This window comes from Chiloscyllium plagiosum, unplaced genomic scaffold (genome assembly GCF_037043375.1).
Source record: "Chiloscyllium plagiosum isolate Xiang-an unplaced genomic scaffold, Cpla_swu_hap1 HiC_scaffold_3, whole genome shotgun sequence".
NCBI classification, from domain to species: domain Eukaryota; kingdom Metazoa; phylum Chordata; class Chondrichthyes; order Orectolobiformes; family Hemiscylliidae; genus Chiloscyllium; species Chiloscyllium plagiosum.
The window spans coordinates 40495974-40516502 of NW_028270141.1; the positions used below are offsets into that span (position 1 = coordinate 40495974).

General features: G+C 41.3%; 1 protein-coding gene across 4 annotated transcripts in view; it reads left to right on the forward strand.

The window, feature by feature from the left end:
* Positions 1-20529, forward strand: part of sipa1l2a (signal-induced proliferation-associated 1like 2, genome duplicate a) — a 598903-nt gene that overhangs the window by 271056 nt on the left and 307318 nt on the right. For all 4 annotated transcript variants that reach the window (XM_087978567.1, XM_043680159.2, XM_043680179.2 and 1 more), the window contains exons 5-6: positions 7443-7617; positions 11426-11529. In XM_087978567.1, the coding sequence (XP_087834693.1) occupies positions 7443-7617; positions 11426-11529 (279 nt within the window). The remainder of the gene's footprint in view (positions 1-7442; positions 7618-11425; positions 11530-20529) is intronic.

Sequence of the window (20529 nt, forward strand, 5' to 3'; positions counted from 1 at the left end):
TTACCTGCACCTCTACCAATGTCATCTACTGCATCCTTTGCACCCGGTGTGGTCTCCTCTTCATCGGGGAGACAGGATGCCTTCTTGAGAATCGTTTCAGAGACACCCGTACCCACCAACTCCACCCTGTGGTTGAACACTTCAACTCCCCTCCCACTCTGTCAAGGACAAGATGCTGGGCCTTCTCCACTGCCAAACCGTTACCACACGACGCCAAGAGACAGAATGCATCATATTCCGCCTTGGGACCCTGCAACCACACGAGACAAATGTGGATTTCAACAACTTCCTCATTTCCCCTCCACTCAAATTATCCCAGTCCCAAGCCTCCAACTCTGCACCACTCTCTGGACCCATCCATCACTTCCCCCTCTGACCTATCACTTTCTCCCTCACCTTCATCCACCTATCGCTTTCTCAGCTACCTTCCCTCCAACCCCACCCCCTCCCATTTATCTCTCATCCCCAGCCCACAAGCCTCATTCCTGATGAAGGACTTATGCCTGAAATGTCGATTCTCCTCCTCGGATGCTGCCTGACCTGCTGTTCTTGTCCAGCCCCACGCTCTCAACTCTGATCTCCAGCATCTGCAGTCCTCACTTTCACCTATTATCTGTAACACAGTCTAGCCAGCTGAGCTAATATGACTCCAAATAGCTGACTATCCCTTTCGTTTTGGCTATTGCATTTTTAGATGCAGAAAGACAGTATATACAGTATGTTCTTAATGACCAAGTCATCTGAAATTTGATCTGGAGATATTACTTCTTCCTTTGGCAGGCACAGCAATTGATTATGATTGTTATTGCAGGGGGTATGGAATACAAATGAAGGGAGGTTTTGCTACGTTTGTAGAGGCATTAATACTTCAAGTGCTCTCTGCAGTTTTGGTTTCCTTATTTATAATGTTGGATATCTTGATTGATTCCTGGTACAAAGGGCAAGTTTCTTATGAAGAAAGATTGGGCCAGTTGCCATTGGAATTTGAAAGAGAGATTGTTTTATTGAAACATAAGATCCTGAGAGAAATGTTATTGTGTGAACGCTGAAAGAGATTGTGGCAGAGATGTGATAAAGGCTTATTATTGATTTTTTTTTGAAAGGGTCACTCAGATTTGGTGAAGGGTCAGTGAATAGCAGTTATCAGTTCGTCAATGTGTGTGTCAAGGAAAGTGACTTGATGTTGCTGTAGTGTTGTTGTTTGTGAGCTCCATGCAGTTGATTCAAGTGACAGGTCTTGTGCAATAGGGTTCTACTCAAGAGTTAAAAGTTTGCAAGTAATTAAATCAAGTACAGTATTATCAATCTTGGGATGGTGCAGCCTAGCTAAGAAGTTGGGTAGCTGACAGGTGAGCAATTTTTCGTAACAAAGTGCCCAAGGAACTGACTGCAACCGTGCCTGTGTTTACAGAACATTTGTAGCGCAGTGGTAGGATGCTTATCTCTGGGCTAAGATGCCAGGTTCAGGCTTCACCTGCTCCAGCGCTGTGTAACACCATCTCTGAGAATGTTTGATTTGAAAATTCCGTAAAGACCACTCCCTCCGTGACTCCCTCGTCAGATCCACACCCCCCACCAACCCAACCTCCACTCGGCACCTTCCCCTGCAACCGCAGGAGCTGCAAGACTTGCGCCCACACCTCCCCCCTCACCTCCCTCCAAGGACCCAAAGGAAACTTCCATATCCGCCACAGATTCACCTGCACCTCCACACACATCATCTATTGCATCCTCTGCACCCGATGTGGCCTCCTCTATATTGGGGAGACAGGCCGGCTACTTGCGGAGCGTTTCAGAGAACACCTCTGGGACACCCGGACCAACCAACCCAACCACCCTGTGGCTCAACACTTCAACTCCCCCTCCCACTCCACCAAGGATATGCAGGTCTTTGGACTCCTCCATCGCCAGACCACAACAAAACGACGGTTGGAGGAAGAGCGCCTCATCTTCCGCCTGGGAACCCTCCAACCACAAGGGATGAACTCGGATTTCACCAGTTTCCTCATTTCCCCTCCCCCCACCTTGTCTCAGTCAAATCCATCAAATTCAACACCGCCTTCCTAACCTGCAACCTTCTTCCTGACCTCTCCGCCCCCACCCCAGTCTGACCTATCACCCTCACTCACCTTGACCTCTTTCCACCTATCACATTCCCCTCCCCCAAGTCCCTCCTCCCTATCTTTTATCTTAGCCTGCTGGACAAACGTTCCTAATTCCTGAAGAAGGGCTTATGCCCGAAACGTCGATTCTCCTGTTCCCTGGATGCTGCCTGACCTGCTGCGCTTTTCCAGCAACACATTTTCATCTCTGATCTCCAGCATCTGCAGACCTCACTTTCTCCTTTGAAAATAACTACCTGTGTTTACACACTGGAGTATAGCACGGCCAAAAAAATGGGATGCAGTATGAGAAGCAGTTAACTCAACTGGAAAAGAAGACCAAGTCGGTTGAGTCTGTGAGCTCATGGAAATTAAGTGGGAGCACCACGCTAGTGAAGTTAGCTGTTTGGTAAGAACCGAGAATTTACGAGGAAATGTGGTCTTCAGGTATACAACTACCAGGACGTAGATCGTGGTTGAGCCGTTTTTAGTTGGAGGTGTTTCTGAGGAATTTCAGAGGCTAATTTGTCCAAAGTGAAGATTTGATAACTCCTGTGACAGGAGCAAAATTACGTTGTGATTTAGTGATTTGTAGTGCCTCTAATGTCCGGCTGGATTGTAGAGAAATCCATGGGATTTGTCTTGACCTTACTTCTATTTGATATGTTCTGTAGGGTGTTTCATCACAGTTGGCCTATTAATCCACATTTTTCCTGATGTTAATTCTGAATGTTGAGTACAAGTATATGCAAATGTATTATTTACTTTCCTAAATTTATATAATTTATTTGTTTAAAACCATGGAATCTTGTGGCCTTATTCTGATGATAAACCCTGCAATTTCAAATCTTTTAAAAGCAAAAAAAGACTTTTAACAATATTGCGACATAAATTTGGTGGCATTGTCGGGGACTGTGATAGACAGTAGAACTAGTGAACACCATTTAAAACTGTGGAGGAAATTACTGCAGATGCTGCAATCTGTACTGAACATTAAAAAAAATCATCTGATGAAGTCATCTAGACTCAGAACATTGGCTTGCTCTTTCTCCACAATGTTGCCTGACCCCCTGAGATTTCCAGCACTTTTCGTTTAAAATGTGTTCCATTTAAGATGGAGATGTGAGGAAATGTTTTTTCTCAGAGGGTTATTAGTCTGTGGAACACTCTTTCCCAACAGAGAAATTGAGGCAGGATCGTTGGTACTTTTTAGCCTCAATTAATGAGTGACTCAGAGAGTATGGGGGAATACAGGAAATTGGTGTTGAGGCCACAATCAGAACAAACCAATCTTATCAAATGGCAGGGCCAGTCTCAAGGGGCTAAGTGGCCTACTGTTACTCCTCATTTATATGTTTGAAGCTGCTGTCCAGTCATAAACAAAATGCCGCATCTTCAACAGCTCTCTTTCATTGAATGTTTCGATATGACGTGAACAAGTTCCTGTCATCTCAGTTGAGTTGGATTTCTTGACCAGGGTACATGTACTTTGTCTTTGTTAATGATTAAGTCAACAGCAAGTATTAATTATTCATTTATTTATTATATCTGCAGCCTGTCTCTACTGCAACTGACAAATCAATAAGTAGTTTTAAAGTTTTTAGTGATAGCTCATTCCTTAATATTTAATGGTCAGAAAAGATCTTCATGAGTTTGAACATTTAGTTTACTGCACATAAATCTTCAAACTGACATGATTTAATCCTAAGGGCAAGGTTACTTAGTGTTTGAAAGATCAATGGCCGAGACAGCCAATTGAAGCATGTGAAGTGAGTGAGCATTGCTGAGAGAACTTGAGTATTTCATTTGAAGCCTAAAATTTGTGAAAATGTAATGTAGCTTTAACTCATTTTGATACTTGGATAATTTTCATGTATACAGTTACTATATATAAATTAATGAATATTCATTACACTTTCAGAAAACTGATTATGAAAGCTTTGCTGTTGAACAGTAATATTGTACATCCTTAAAGCACATTTCTCGTTTTCTTCTTTTTAGTTTTGTTGAATTCTGCTCTGAGCCACATTTTATTTTTTGACAATTGTTATATTTTGTACATCATTGAAGAGTGTTGTCATAATACTGGTTCCTTTTACAAGGTTACGATGCCCTTGAGTTTTTTTTCAGAAGTTCTATCGACGCAAGGTTCCATCATGTCTGACGTTTGACTGGTTTATTGGCCTCTTGTTTACCCTAACAGATAATACCTCCTGCCTAAGACTGTCATGTCTTAAATGTTAAAAATCACACAACACCAGATTATAGGCCAACAGGTTTATTTGGAAGCACCAACTCTGTTGGTCGAGAACCTGGTATTGTGTGAGTTTTAACTTTGTAAACCCCAGTCCAACACTGGCACTTCCACAATCATGTCTTAAAAGAAACTGGTATAATCAAAGCTGTGTAGCTAGCCTTCGTTTAGGTTAGAGTTTTATTTCAGTTCAGAACTTTAGTGAGTTCAGTGGCAGCTGTGTGTGGAAAAGGGCTGTGGGATCTTCTTTCTCCTTCTGCCCCTCTGACTTCACAAAGTATAAGCTGTCTGTATCATTTTTACTGTTTGTACAATGGGATGTGTGTATTGAGTCTGTTGCCAGTATTTTCAGAACAGCATCACTAAATTGGGTTTGGATAGGATAAGTTGTCCGGTATTCTATTTCCTGTTCTTTGTGTTTCATTCTGTAATTTTGTATGTAAATTCTGTTTGTTTAAAACTTGGTAGTCGAACCAGGGAATATCCACTACACACTTTGCTAAAACAAATAGCAAAGTTACGGTTGGGGTTACCTACTTAAAAGTGTCTTTAGGGGTCTAGCCTAGTCCATAAGTGTGGTGCTGGAAAAGCACAGCAGGTCAGGCAGTATCCAAGATCCAGGAGGGTCGACGTTTTGGGCATATGCTGTTCATCTGAAATGTTTGGGTGGGTGGGGGGGAGGGGGCTGAGAGATAAATAGGAGAGTGGAAGTGGGGGGAAAGGTATCTGCGAATAAGACGGGTGGATGCAGGCAGGGGGTGATAGGTCGATAGCAGGGTGGAGCGGATAGGTGGGGACGAAGATGGACAGGTCAAGATGGTGGTGCCGAGTTGGAGGGTTGGATCTGGGATGAGGTGGAAGGAGGGGAGATTTGGAAACTAATGAAATCGATTTTGATGCCGTGTGATTGAATGTCCCAAGGCGAAAGATGAGGCGTTCTTCTTTGAGGGTGGCTTGGATGTGGCAGTGGAGGAAGCCCCAGAAATGCATGTCATTGGTGAAATGGTCAGCCACAGGGTGGTGGGGTTGTTTGGAGTGTGCGTCCCAGAGATGTTCTCTTAAACATTTTGCAAGTTGGCTTCCTGTCCCCGTTGTAGACCACATCGAGAGCAACATACGCAGTAGATGAGGTATTTGATTGTGCAGGAAAATCTCTGTTGGATGTGAAAACATCATTTGGGGCCTTAGATGGAGGTGAGGGGGTTGGTGTCCCAGCCAGGCTCTTTAATTGCACCTCCCCTTAATCCACCCCCAGCCCTGAAGAAGGGTTACACCTGAAATGTCGACTTCTTCACCTCCTGATGCTGCCTAGTTGGTTGTGTTTGCCTGCTAGGTTAGTTTGAAGGCTGACTGTTTCACTCTTGGACTGTAGCTGTGGCTTTGACTGTGAAGCATCCCAGAATATTTTATTGAATTGAAGGTGGGGTACAGATACAAGTTTTTAAATGAGAAATCCTTTGTGTGTGAAAGGTCCCATCTGCATTTGTCAAAATTTTGAATCTGGGGGCAGACTTCCATGCACATTAGTGATTTACAGAACTTTGTCTTAGCTGCAGTTTGACCTCGTTTGTACATATCACTAACACTAGAGCATTAGATTCTGTTTATAGCGATGGAATTTTAGCATGTAATGGTATGTAATGATGGATATGTTCACTTCCATAGCAACTCCACAAATAAGACCTGTCTACATATATGACCAAATATTATTGTACAGGTATCAGCCCATATCCACAATTGCTTATGCTTCTGCTTTAGTCTATGTCTTTAGCTGATTACATTGTACTCAAAATATAAATAACTTCTCAAGCACAATTACAAATGAGTTCAGATATATACAAACTTCAATTATTCCCCTCGCTACAAAATCTCTGAGCTAGAAATAGACTCAAGTCTGAATAGAATGATTATATGACTGTAATAGATCTTCCAACTGCAGCCAATACTCCAAAGTAGTTTGTTGCAATGTTGTCAATCTAATTAAATAAATGTAATATAATTCTACTTGATCAGAATAAAGTTAGATATCCTAAATATTCTTGCAGATGGAATCAATAATTGATGGTAGATACACATGATTGAGCAATTGAAATCAATTCTACTTTTGGGAGAGAATTCTGCAAGCATAATGGAGGATATGGAGTATATGGAGGATAGTGGGTTAGTATAGGTTAGGTGGGCTTGGATCGGCGCAACATCGAGGGCCAAAGGGCCTGTACTGCGCTGTATTCTTCTATGTTCTATGTTCTATAATCCTCCTTCAAGAGATGATAGAGAGAATTTCAGTGGGCAACATGTTTTTGAACAGATTTGCTGCACTGTACAATGAATCTTTTCTAGGTTCACCATAACTGTTGTGTTTGCATGAAAATATCAGATTCAGGCAAATCGTCTAAGCAACTAAAGGTTGGGTACTGAGAGAATTTGCATTGAAGTGTCAGCCATTGCTCAGAGTGTAGAATTTTTTTTCCTCTGAAATAGATGATTGAGAGTTCAAGTCCCATTCCAGAGATGTAACTTCACAATTCTAGGTCATTGCTTCCTTTACAAAATGTGGGAGTGCTGCACAAATTGAGATGCTTTTGTTTGAATGTAATTTTAATCGGAGTCACCATACGTCTCTCCGATAATCACAGAAGTTGCCGTAGCACTTTTGAAAAAGAGCTGGAGGTTATCTTTGATGTCCTGGTTAATATTTATCCCTCAACTTTACTAAACAAATTATCATTATCATATTGTTATGAGACTTTGTTGTAAAAACAAATTAGTTGCTGTATTTCTTACATCAGAATAGTGACCATGCTTCAAAAATGGCTATATGAACATCCAGAAAGAGAGAAAAATGCAAGCTTTTCTTTGCATTTTTACATGACCAGCAAATTTAGATCATGAGTAGTGAATGCATTTGAATAGTTTGGTGGAAAGTTGAATACTGTTTCGTTGCCTCCTAATATAACAAGATTTTTAAAAATGAATTTAGAGGTGAAATGTTAAATTTGACACCAGAAGATATTTTGTGATTAAATTTAACCGTCCTGTTATCATGTATTTTGTAGTTATTTGTTTAAAATATTATTTTGTTTCAGCTAAGCTTCCAGCATAAAGTTGGAGTCCTATACTGTAAAGCAGGCCAAAGCACAGAAGAGGAGATGTATAACAATGAGACAGGAGGCCCAGTGTTCGAAGAGTTCCTTGATCTCCTTGGCCACAGGGTGAGATTGAAGGGCTTCAGCAAGTACAGAGCACAGCTGGATAACAAAAGTAAGTAACCACTTCTCTTATTTTCAGGTTATGACCCTCCCCATACAACAGTCAAAACAATTATCCAAATACAGAACATAGTTAAAATAACCTGAAAACACCAAGCAAAATAAAATTTCAATCTATTCTCCACCATGTTCTCTTGACAGCAGTTCAAAACCAAAGAAATTCTGTCTCTGATTCATCCCATATCTTTGCTGTGAACTATGAATCTCAGAACACGGAGTTGAGACATGTTCAGTTTTTAATAACCCACAGATTTCTAACTGAACATTCTTGGTATGGACGCTGCTTCCTGGTGCCTGCCACTTCAACAGACCACTGGCCAAAGTCTCTCTCCCAGGCTTGCTGTAGTACTTCAGCAAAGCTCAGTGCAAGCATCTCTTTTTTATGTTCTCTGCTTGTGGACTGTGTAGTCTTCAGGACATTTTCTCCCATGTTCTTACCGCCACCCCCAAACACCAGGTCTTCTGATCACATGGGCTGCTTTCTCCACACCAATCCATTTTCACCCACTAATGGTTCCCATTATCATTATTTTGGTGGAGTTGTGGATAGTGAGGAGGGCTGTTGTCGGCTGCAAAGGGACTTAGATATGATGCAGAGCTGGGCTGAGGAGTGGCAGATGGAGTTCAACCCTGTCAAATGTGAGGTTGACCATTTTGGAAGGACAAATAAGAATGCGGAATACAGGGTTAACGGTAGGGTTCTTAGTAAGGTGGAGGAGCAGAGGAATCTTGGGGTCTATGTTCATAGATGTTTGAAAGTTGCCACTCAGGTGGATAGAGCTTGTAAGAAGGCCTATGGTGTATTAGCGTTCATTAGCAGAGAGATTGAATTCAAGAGTCGTGAGGTGATGTTGCAGCTGTATAGGACCTTGGTAAGGCCACATTTGGAGTACTGTGTGCAGTTCTGGTCGCCTCATTTTAGGAAAGATGTGGAAGCTTTGGAGAGGGTGCAGAGGAGATTTACCAGGACGTTGCCTGGAATGGAGAATAGGTCATACAAGGGTAGGTTGAGAGTGCTAGGCCTTTTCTCATTGGAACGGCAAAGGATGAGGGGTGACTTGATAGAGGTTTATAAGATGATCAGGGGAATAGAGAGAGTAGACAGTCAGAGACTTTTTTCCCTGGGTACAACAGAGTTTTACAAGGGGACATAAATTTAAGGTGAAGGGTGGAAGGTATAGGGGGGGTGTCAGGGGTAGGTTCTTGACCCAGAGAGTGGTGGGGGCATGGAATGCGCTGCCTGTGGGAGTGGCAGAGTCAGAATCATTGGTGACCTTTAAGCAGTACATGGATAGGTGCTTAAGCTAGGACAAATGTTCGGCACAACATCGTGGGCCGAAGGGCCTGTTCTGTGCTGTATTGTTCTATGTTCTATTATCAGCTTTTCTTTCTCCCAGGTTCACCATGATCAATTCCTGTTAAAGTGTGTGGTGCTGGAAAAGCACAGCCGGTCAGGCAGCATCCGAGGAGCAGGAGAAGCGACGTTTCAAGCATAAGCTCTTCATCAGGAATGAGGGGGTGGCCCAAGGGGGCTGAGAAATAAATTGGAGAGGTTAGGGCTGGGGGGGAAGGTAGCTGAGGGTGCGATAGGTAGATGAAGTTGGGGGTGAAGGTGATAGGTCGGAGAGGAGGGTGGAGCAGATAGGTGGGAGAAAAGACAGACAGGTCATGATGGTGGTGATGAGTTGGCAGGTTGGATCTGGGATAAAGTGGGGGGGAGGGGAAATGAGGAAACTGGTGAAAACGACATTGATCCCGTGTGGTTGGAGGGTCCGAAGGAGGAAGATTAGGTGTTCTTCCTCCAGACATCGGGTGGTAAGGGTTTGGCAATGAAGGAGGCCCAGGATCTGCATGTTCTTGGGGAATGGGAGGGGGAGTTAGCATTTGGCCACAGGGCAGTGGGGTTGTTTTGTGCTTGTGTCCTGGAGATGTTCTCTGAAGTATTCCGCAAGTAGGCATCCTGTCTATCCAGTGTAGAGGAGACCACATCAGAGCAATGGATACAGTGAATGACTGTGTGGAAGTACAGGTAAATCTCTGGTAGATGTGGAAAGTTCCTTTGGGGCCTTGGACAGAGTCGGGTGGAGGTGTACGCACAGGTTTTGCAGTTCTTGAGGTGGTAGGGAAAGGTGCCGGGAGGGGAGAGTGGGGATGGTGGGGGGTGCGGACCTAACAATGGGGTTGCAGAGGGAATGATCTTTATGGATTGCAGTTAGGGGTGGAGAGGGAAATATATCCCTGATGGTGAGGTCTGTTTGTAGGTTGAAATGGCGGAGGATAGTGCAATGTATCTGGAGGTTTGTGGGGTGGAAGGTGAAGACCAGGAGGCTTCTGTCCATGTTGTGGTTGAAGGGGTGGGCCTCAAGGGCGGAGGTGTGGGAAGTGGATGAGATACCCTGGAGGGCATCATCAACCATGTGGGAGGGGAAATTGCAGTCTCTGAAGAAGGAGGCCATCTGGTATGTTCTGTGGTGGAATTGGTACTCCTGGGAGCATATGCAACGGAGGAATTGGGAATAAGGGATAACATGAGACAGGGTGAGAGTAGTTGTAATCCAGGTGTCGGTAGGCCTGTAGTAGATGTCTCTGTTGAGTCGGTCATTGTTAATGGAGCTGGAGAGGTTCAGGAAGGGAAGGGAGTGTCCAAGATGGTCCAGATAAACTTAAGGCTGGGGTGGAATATGTTAGTGAAGTTGGTAAATTGTTCAACCTCCTCATGGGAGCGCAGGTTGGCGCAGATACAGTCATTGATGTAGTGGAGGAAAATGTGGGGAATGGTGCCAGTGTAACTGCGGAAGATGGGCTGTTCCATGTACCAGATGAAGAGACAGACATAGCTGGGGCCCATGCAGGTGCCCATAGCTACCCCTTTGGTCAGGAGGAAGTGGGAGGATTCAAAGGAGAAATTATTGAGGGTGAGGACCAGTTCAGCTAAACGAATGAGAGCATCAGTGGAAGGGTACTGGTTGGGATGCCAAGAGAAGAAGAAATGGTGGGTTTGGAAGCCTTCGTCATGGTTGATAGATGTGTACAGGGACTGAATGCCCATGGAGAAGAAGAGGAGGCCGGGAAACAAAAGTCTTGGAGTAGGTAGAGGGTGTGGGTGGTGTCCTGAATGTAGGTGGGAGTTCCTGGACCGGGAGGGATAGGACAGTATCAAAGTATGTGGAGATGAGTTCGGTGAAGCAGGAGCAGACTGAGACAATGGGTTGACTGGGGCAGTCTGGTTTGTGAATTTTGGGTCGGAGGTTCCTGTACTGTGAGGTTGGAGGCCGTGGGTGGGAGATCCCCTGAGGTGATGAGTTTGTGTATAGTCTGGGAGATGATCCATTCCTGCCCATTTGCTATTCTGTATCTCGCTTTCGCTCGCTGTCTCGCTATTCCTTTAGTCCCATTTCTCCACCTTTAGCACATACACCACCCTTTCCTGGCTACAATCTGTTTTGAAGAAGAGTTGTTTGACCTGAAACATTGACTCTGCTTTCTCTGCACAGATGCTCCCACACCTGCTGAGTTTCTCCAGCTATTTCTATGATTGGAATGGGAGCTGTCCAACAGCATATTCCTGTCTTCCGTCATTCAAGTTCATAAACATTTTTGGGTAAAAGTTAAAGATAATCAATTTTCCTCCTGTTTTTGTTATACTTTGTTTGGAAACGGGAACATTTCAGTTCTGCCATCATTTGACTTCTTGAACATTCTTTCCTTCCCAAAATGTGTTCTTTGGAAAAGTAGTGATTGTTTGTTCTTATGATTTCTTATCAAATGTTTGTACAGCATGCTTTATTTTAATGTTTCAGCTGACTCCACAGGAACGCATTCTCTGTATACTACATACAAGGATTATGAAATCATGTTCCATGTGTCAACGATGCTTCCATACACACCCAACAATAGGCAACAGGTACTCAAGGCTCTGAACTCAAACATAGCATTAGTAGAGTTTTACAGAGATTGGATGTGGTGCAATATTTTCTCGTTTCCAGCATTTGGATGCAATAATTGTGTGTCTTTCTCTGTATTAAATTTTGGTTGGTGTAAATGTTAGTGTTAAAAATTGGTTCCAGCTTTTGCAGCATCTATATTCATAACTAATAATGGTATAATCTTGTTCTTTTCCATGTGGTGTTATAGCTATCAAAGGTTTAGTATATACATTTTAGACATTATATACCCTGTATGTTAGATCTGAAATATACAAATTCCTCGTCGTATCTTCTACCTGATTCTTTGCACTGCTCTGTATTTAAGGTCTGTTGCACGACTATGTAAGCACATTTTAATTTGCACATTTTAAAACAAAAGGATTGTGGCTGTTCTAATGGCTGGTCGAATCAAACTAATATACAATTAAATAATACAAACTAAAAAGTTGAGATTTCTTCTTGGTCTGAGTTGAATTAGCCAGTTTTAAAATGCTAAACTAGGGACGGAGAGAAAAAAACCAGCCGTTCTTGATAACTAGTAAACTTGACATTAAAATGTGTAAAAGGAGAAAGGGTGAGGAGCTTGGCTGCAGTGCTTTCTAATTTAGTGATACTCAAATTTTTTGGTTAAAGGTAATGCAAAGGCACACATTTTGCATTGGCTTTGATAGCAATGGTTCCAGCTAAAGATACTCCTCGTCCTATCTTGACCCTCCCTTACTCTTCCTAATATTTCCCTCCCTGGTGCAATGTGAGCTATGTTGAGAAAGGTGGGAAAATACTCAAAATTAACAAATCAGAACCTCAGTGTGGAGAAAGAGTTCTGACTTTCCCCCAAGCCTTAATGGGCAAGCACGTAATCTCAACATTGAGTGGTAGCCTTGTTTCCATGAATTTGCATCTCATTAAACCCCCAACTTGCCTTATTTTAACTTCCAATTCTCTCTTTCCTTGAGAAACTGGACAGCACAAATTCTGTCACCAGAGTGGGTACCTTGTGGTTGCAGCTCGTTAAATTTCTGTCCTGGCCATAATCTAACTGCATCTTCACAATGATGTTCCTGCAAGTACCATGGGCTCTTTCCATCTTAACTATCTCAACCCTTCATCCACATAGGTCAATGTCAGCAAACCACGGGCATTGCCATATCATCATGCTTGCTTTCAGAGCACTTGCACCTTTTAAAAAAACTTTACTTCGAAACTCGGCATCACCTGGGACTCACTTGCTTCTGCCCAGTCACACTCGCAGAGACTCAAACATGTCAAGCAATTACAGCAAACATTTTATCAAGTGTGCTACTTGATCAAATAATCTGGATAATCAAGGGGTCCGGATAATCAATGTATAAACCGATTAAGTAACAAATGTAATGTGGGGGTATACACATCACTGTTATACTTTCTTTGCCGCATAAATCATTTGAGTAACAATGCAACTTTTCCTTAACTAAAATTTGCTAGCGGAAAGCTTTCACTCCCTCCCTCAAATGATTACTCTGACGTCGCAGTATTTGAGGAGAAATTGACTCTCAATTGAATCAACTGTTGATATTTCATGTGGCCATTCAATTGAGCAACAAATATATTTACATTTAAGCAATTTAAAGAAAAAAAATTGGACAGAAGGATACAGTAAACTTTGCAGTATTTGTGGTATGTAATTTTTGCCACTTTATTGAGATTGCCGGTTAAAACAAAGTTTGCTGTACTAAGAATCTAACCCGTGGGCCTTGGCTGTTTTCTTGATGCTCCCTTACTTTGCCTGCATTTGGAAACTCCAATCTGTGTATACTTCATATTGCTTTCTTAGCACCCATTCACTGACGTGTGGGCTGCCAGGATCTCCGGATCAAATTGCTTTTTTAGCATAAAGTGTCATTACTCAAATTCAAGCTGCTGACCCCTGTGGGTTGCATTGTTTTTCAGTGCAGAGGAAGAAGTAGGCAATTTATGATCGGGGGAGCACTGACCATTCAAGGCTGATGGACATGTCAGTGCGTGGCTCCATGATACTTCAGTGTCACACCTGCAGCAAACATCCTGGTCAAAAAAATGACCATGCGTCAAAAGGGAGCAAGCACTGTGAATCAATCACTCTGGATTGTAGGCCAGATTTTTCTTCCAGGAAACAAATGAGAGTAGAGTATGAAAGCGCATTGTGATACATAAGCAGGCGAGCTCGAAAAGGTGTCCTTTGTGAGAGGGTAGGAAGCACAACGAGCAAGAACGTTGAATAGTTTGGGAGGATGAGGTGGGTAAAAACTATTGAGTGGAAATGATACATTTAATACTAAGAGTTATAATCCATGAGCCTTGATGAAATGTGGGTACAGTGGCAGATTTTGAGTGAGTGGTGGTTTTTTGAGCGAGAGGTAGCAGAGAGAGGATGGTGGCACTTAGCCTTATGGATTGCATTAGATTATTGACCCTTCCTGTACTACTGGGTGACCCACTTTACTGAGAATACAGCACTGACCGGAGTTGCAGTTTGTCTCCAAGCTGCCTTGCTCTAGTGTGTCCTCCTGTGGCTGTGGCGCTTAGCTGGGACAAAGGACTGCACTTCTTTCCACCATAGGCACCAACATCTCCAGATCTTTGTCTGCAAAATGGGGAGCAAGCTTTCCTTTCTTTGGGCCATGTATTGAATGTAGAGGCTCAAGCACTATAGGATGAGGGGTTGTTGCTGACGTGCAGCAACTGAATTGGTATGGATGTAGGTTTGCTCGCTGAGCTGGGAGGTTCATTTCCAGATGTTTCGTCACCTTACTAGGTAACATCTTTAGTGGAAGAAGTGAGGACTGCAGATGCTAGAGATCAGAGCTGAAAATGTGTTGCTGGAAAAGTGCAGCAGGTCAGGCAGCATCCAAGGTGCAGGAGAATCGACGTTTCGGGCATGTGCCCTTCAGTGGGCCTCAGGCAAAGCAGTGTACATGATTCCTGCTTTCTGTTTACATGTTTGGGTTTCTTTGGGTTGGTGATGTCACTTCTTGTAGTGATGTTATTTCCTATTCTATTTCGCAGGTGGTGGTAGATGGGGCCTAATTCAATGTGTTTGTTGATAGAGTTCCTGTTGGAATGCCATGCTTCTCGGAATTCTTGTGTGTGTCTCTGCTTGGCTTGACCTAAGATCGATGTGTTGTCCCAGTCGAAGTGGTGTCCTTCCTTATCTGTATGTAAGGATACTAGTGAGAGAGGGTCATGTCATTTTGTGGCTAGTTAGTGTTCATGTATCCTGTTGGCTAGTTTTCTGCCTGTTTGTCCAATGTAGTGTTTGTTATAGTTCTTGCACAGTATTTTGTAAACGACATTCATTTTGCTTGTTGTCTGTATAGGGTCTTTCAAGTTCATTCACTGCTGTTTTAGTGTGTTGGTGGGTTTGTGGGCTACCATGATGCCAAGGGGTCTGAGTAGTCTGGCAGTCATTTCTGAGATGTCTTTGACTGCTAAGATCCCTTGGCATCATAGTAGCCCACAAACCCAGCAACAGCAACTTGAAAGACCCTATACAGACAACGAGCAAAATGAATATCATTTACAAAATACCATGCAAGAACTGTAACAAACACTACATTGGACAAACAGGAAGAAAACTAGCCACCAGGATACATGAACACCAACTAGCCACAAAACAACATGACCCTCTCTCACTAGTATCCTTACATACAGATAAGGAAGGACACCACTTCGACTGGGACAACGCATCTACCTTAGGACAAGTCAAACAGAGACTCGCACAAGAATTCCTAGAAGCATGGCATTCCAACCGGAACTCTATCAATAACACATCGAGTTAGACCCCAACCACCACCCCCTGAAAAAAAGAATAGGAAATGACATCACCAACCCAAACATATAAATAGAAAGCAGGAATCATGTACACTGCTTTGCCTGAGGCCCACTGAAGATGTTACCTAGTAGGGTGATGAAACATCTGGAAATTAACCTCCCAGCTCAGTGAGCAAGCGTACAGCCAGAACCTCAACCTGAGCTACAAATCTTCTCAAAACTCGCTGAATTGGTATGCAAGTGGGAGATTGGCTTTAAAATTGGCACCAGCGCCATGCAAACTGGAAGAATCCAGCAGTGGTAAGCACTTGTCCCTTTACAGCTGCACGATTCCCCAGAAAAGGTTCCCAAGAGTTGATTGTGTAATTAATGAGGTGAAGAGTGGAAGGCTATGGGAGAATAGTTGCTCCAAGCCATAGTAAATCAGTTGCCATGAGTCTCACTCAACAACATACTTAAATGGAAAAGGGAAAATTCCATCCCTCATACTTGCTCCTGTGAGTGCATGGCTGTCTCTTCACACTCTTTTAATTTAAAAGTTTAAAATTCTAACTTTTCTATTTTTTTGTCTTGCTTCACCTTTCCCTAATTTGAACTTGTAAGGCATAGTATAGTGTGTGTGTGTGTGTGTGTGTGTGTTAGTGTTTCAGAATAATACAATAATATAATCCCTTTTCAGTTCTCATTCCAGCTGAGATACATTTGGAACATTACCCTAAATGTGGGAGGCAATGGTAAATACCACTGATAATAAAAAATGGCAGCAAACAATTTAGGATCAAGCATTAGCAGATAACGAGTCAAGGACCTACTTTTAGGGTAACATTGCATAGTGCTACATAATGCCATTGCAAAGTGCACTCCATGTTTAATAAATCTTTGGAACATTCCTAATAAAGTACTGTGCATCTGAAATTAGAACCTGATGAAATATTAATATATGCTGATCTGTTAATTTTAGTCTAATTAGGAATAATTTACAAGTATTGCACACTTGATCTGTGCTACAATTCTCTATTGTGATTTCTATATGTATTCTTCTCCTTCATTTAATTTTGTCATTATATCCTCAACATTTATTTACTAGTAGCAAGTAGGGAGTCTGGCCCTTGGATTTTGCCATTATTGTTTGTTTTGATCATTGGGTGAGGTTCAACTAGCTATGTGTAAAGTGTTCTCTAGTATGTACAGCCCTCTTAGAACTCCAGTCTGGTCCCTTGCATGTTCACAGTACTCATCACTCCATTACTGGTGGCCAAGTTGTCAGATCTCCAGGCCTGGAATCCACACTGTAACACTCTAACCAAACTCTAACTCTAATCAGTACTGATACCTCCTCCTGTGGCTCAATGTCAAATCTTATCTGATAGTGTTCCTGTTAAGTGCCTTGAGATGTTTTACTCTATTAAGGGCACTGTATAAATTCATGTTGTTGCTGTGTAGGGGTTCAGTAGGTTGTCAGCTTGTGGAGATTTCTAGCTCTGTACTTTGTGCATGCTTTTTTTTGCCAGCTTTTGGATACCTGTTAAATCCAATGCCATGGTGTTGGGAGATAAAGGGTAGATGATTTAAATTTTCTGTCATTAATATATCAATCGAAACTTGAGAATTTATTCTTGATTTAAATAAATTCTCTGACGTAGAAATGCATGAGGGTCAAGAGGGAGTTAGCAATAAAATTCCGTTTGTGGGCTGCATTCAAACATTGAAATCAATTTTCTCTTTGTTTCTTTTTGATAGATGTTCAGTGTGTGAATGCTGCTGAACAGCCTGACTGTTTGAGGACATCAGTAGGAGGAAAATGAAGTGTATTCACACCACTTCCTTTATTTAGTAACACAATTCAGAATAGTGTGTTGTGTAATGATGTAACTGAAACTGTTAGTTTTGTACGAACTAAACTGTGGACTTACCTGATGGAAAGGATTTACAGGCAAGTTCTAAGCTTCTGTAGAGCTACGCTATAGCACTAACTGTGGGAACAATGGTCTCTTTTTATTTAAATATTTATTTCACCTCCTGTGAAGTGGCGCTTATCTCTCTCTTTGTGTGACATTATCACCTTATTGACATTGACATGGTTATGATTTTCAATGAATGCAAAGCATGCAATTCAGAATCAATATTTTCAAACAAAATCAAATGTTTGAGACTGTCTCAGTAACAACTGAACAGGTCCTAGAATGCTTTACAAGTCTGGAAATGATTGCTGTAAATTGGAGGGATAGGCCTGTACTCAAGGTCAGGATTCTTTCCACATGGATCCAAGTAACCTTGCAAGCTTAAGACCCAATGGGTAAAATGATACTAACCAGATAAGTCAGTGAAAGTCTTTCTAAAGCTTAAACTTCAGCTTTGAATGTATAATTTTTATTATTTAAAATCACTACCTTGTTAATCAATATAATTGATTTTTTTTAATTCCCTATTAAACTAATGCCACAGCTTCCTAGGGTGATGTCAAATAAAATATAAACTCTCTTTTTTAAAAACACCTTTTCAGTATGGTTTAGCATTCATTAAGAAGCTGTTCTTTAAAATAAAGTCTTTCAATTTAAGAAAAAAATGATGGCACCTTTCACCATGTACTTTCATCTTTTTGCTCTTTATTGTTGATTAACCTTGAAATGCATGTTGCTAAGATAACCAGGTACGTTTTTAGATCTCTGTTAGGCAGTAATTATACAAATGAGTTGAGGCTATAAATCTTTTAGTGTATTGGTTCAGATATTTCTTTATGTCTTTGAATATCACAAAATTTAAGTTTGTTCCTGCTGAAGCTACGTAGCTTATATGATAAACTAATGTTTAGGCCTCACAAAAAACTGCTGAGAAATGTGTGCTGTAATATTTAGTCTACCCTCTTATGCAATCCACTGACAAACCTGACAATCTAACTGCTTTTGTGCAAGATGTTGGCATGTTTCATGTTGCTTGTCTAGCTAGGATTACTTTCTATATTGGTTCGTTCTTCAGTTTATAGGATTATTGGAAAATGAAAGGGAGGAACCCTAGAGAACAATCCAAACTTGCAGGTTCCATTTCTGAGCCAGGCTGCCTTTCAGTCAGTTGCTAAGCTTTGAAAAACAGTGGAAATGATTTCACTTCAAAAATTATAGCATCAGTTATAAAGTGCTTTGACATGTTGAGATTATCTATGCTCCCATAGAAATGTACCAGTAAACCTTCGTATCCATGAAATCATGCATTTCTCTATTTGTGCCAAAAAATAAATAACAAAAAAAAATCAACATCTGTGGGCAAAAAGCACGTGTCCATGATATTTTTAACCATTTTAACTTATTTTTAACACATTCCACACTTGCAAAATTCATCATTTGCAGGCTTTTCAGCAACATGGTGGAATGACTATAAGTCCTTTTTTCTTGTTGCTATGGAATTAATTGGTTGATCCTAACCATCTAACATGGGATGACTTGGTTTGATTATTTCTTACCAGCCAGTTCACCATGGAGCCAATTTGATCCAAAATGTCCTGTTTACCCTACTCCAACTTCTGCAGAGGAAGATAGAAAGATTCTTGGGAGTTTGGCAGATTGGGTAACTGAGTGGTGCTGTACCTTTACACTAATCTTTCATTTATAATGCCAGTGTTGAAAACCAGCTTCTATTAATGGGTTTTGAAACTCCTCTGTGTTGAGTTTTAAATAAAAAATGGGAAGTTTAAACAGCTTCAATCATGTTATGTATCGCCTAACAGAGCAAACTGCATTCTTATTTTGGCACTAACTAGCAACATTCAAAGAAACCATCATAAGACAGGGGAACAAATCTGAGACTGGTGCAATCATGAGTTCTTCTTGAGACCGAGGTGAAATCTATTAGGGCAGTTTGGGTAGAACTTCTCTTTGCATCAGACATTTTAAAAATTTGTTCATGGGATGCGGATGTGACTAGGTCAGCACTTTTTGCTCATCCTTAATTGTCCAGAGGGCAGTTTTGAGTCAGACATGGGTCAAGAGTGGCATGTAGGCCACACCAAGTAGGAATGGCAAATTTCCTTCCCTAAAGGAAGGAAAGATGTCAGTGAACCAGATGAGTTTTTACAACAATTAACAGGATCTCTGCTAACATAGCTTTTAATTCCAATTTTTTAATTTGAAGTTCATAACCTAATCTGGTGGGAGCTGAACCCATGTCTCCAAAATGTAAGCCTGGCATTCTGGATTACTAGTCCAGTGACATTACCACCACCACACAGTCTTAATGATTGATAAGATTCTGATATGGAAAGCCTTGGTACTGACACTGGATGCTTGAAATGAGATGAATTTAGTTCTCCATTCTTATTATCCCTCAAATTGAACACACCAAAGCAGGGGAAAAAATCCAAATATATTTACTTTGGTGTACCTTAACTAAGTCTGCCCTCCTGTTCTATATAGTGCAAAGAGTATTTTATAATGAGCCTCCGCCAGGTTAATTAGATTGTAAGCAACATTGTGTTCCCCATTGCCTAGTTAATGTAAGTTTCTATTTCCATAAAAAGCATTATTATGTCATAGTTTCTGGTGCACATTCTTTGCTGATAATTGTACAGAGGGGAAAAAAAACTTCAAAATTACTTAGCCAGTTGTCTGGCTCACACTTATTTTCCATGAGTTTTATATGATCATGTTTTAAGTATCCTGCATTGCAGAGATTATAATAGGCTCCAAAAATAGAATTAATGGGATATTGCTATCAACAAAGTTAGAATATACTAATTGATAATGAATTGATAAGTAAATATGTATTTCTGGTCAACCTACTGTTAGTGATTTGAAAATTCTGATCAAAACGTGCTTCACCAAATTTTTACTTTTGTCGGAATCAGTATCTTTGACTGCTTGGACATAGTTGATGAACTGAATATGATATAATGAAATAATTGGTATTGTGAATACCTTTTTGCTTCCATTCCCTGTGAACCAATGTTAGTTTATAGATTGAGTAGATTTTGACTGTGTCATGATTTAAGTGAGGCTGTATCATGAAATAAAGGAAGGCAACCACTTAAAATGGTGACATTTACACTTTTTCCATAATGCACTGGAAACAGTTTACTTTAAATAAAATGATCCAACAAGCCCAAAGAAAGAAAAAAACAGTAGGTATGCTTCCTTATGGGTTGTGACTACGCATTAAGAAACAAATAAGGATCTGCAGAGTAAATTACTTTGTCTAAC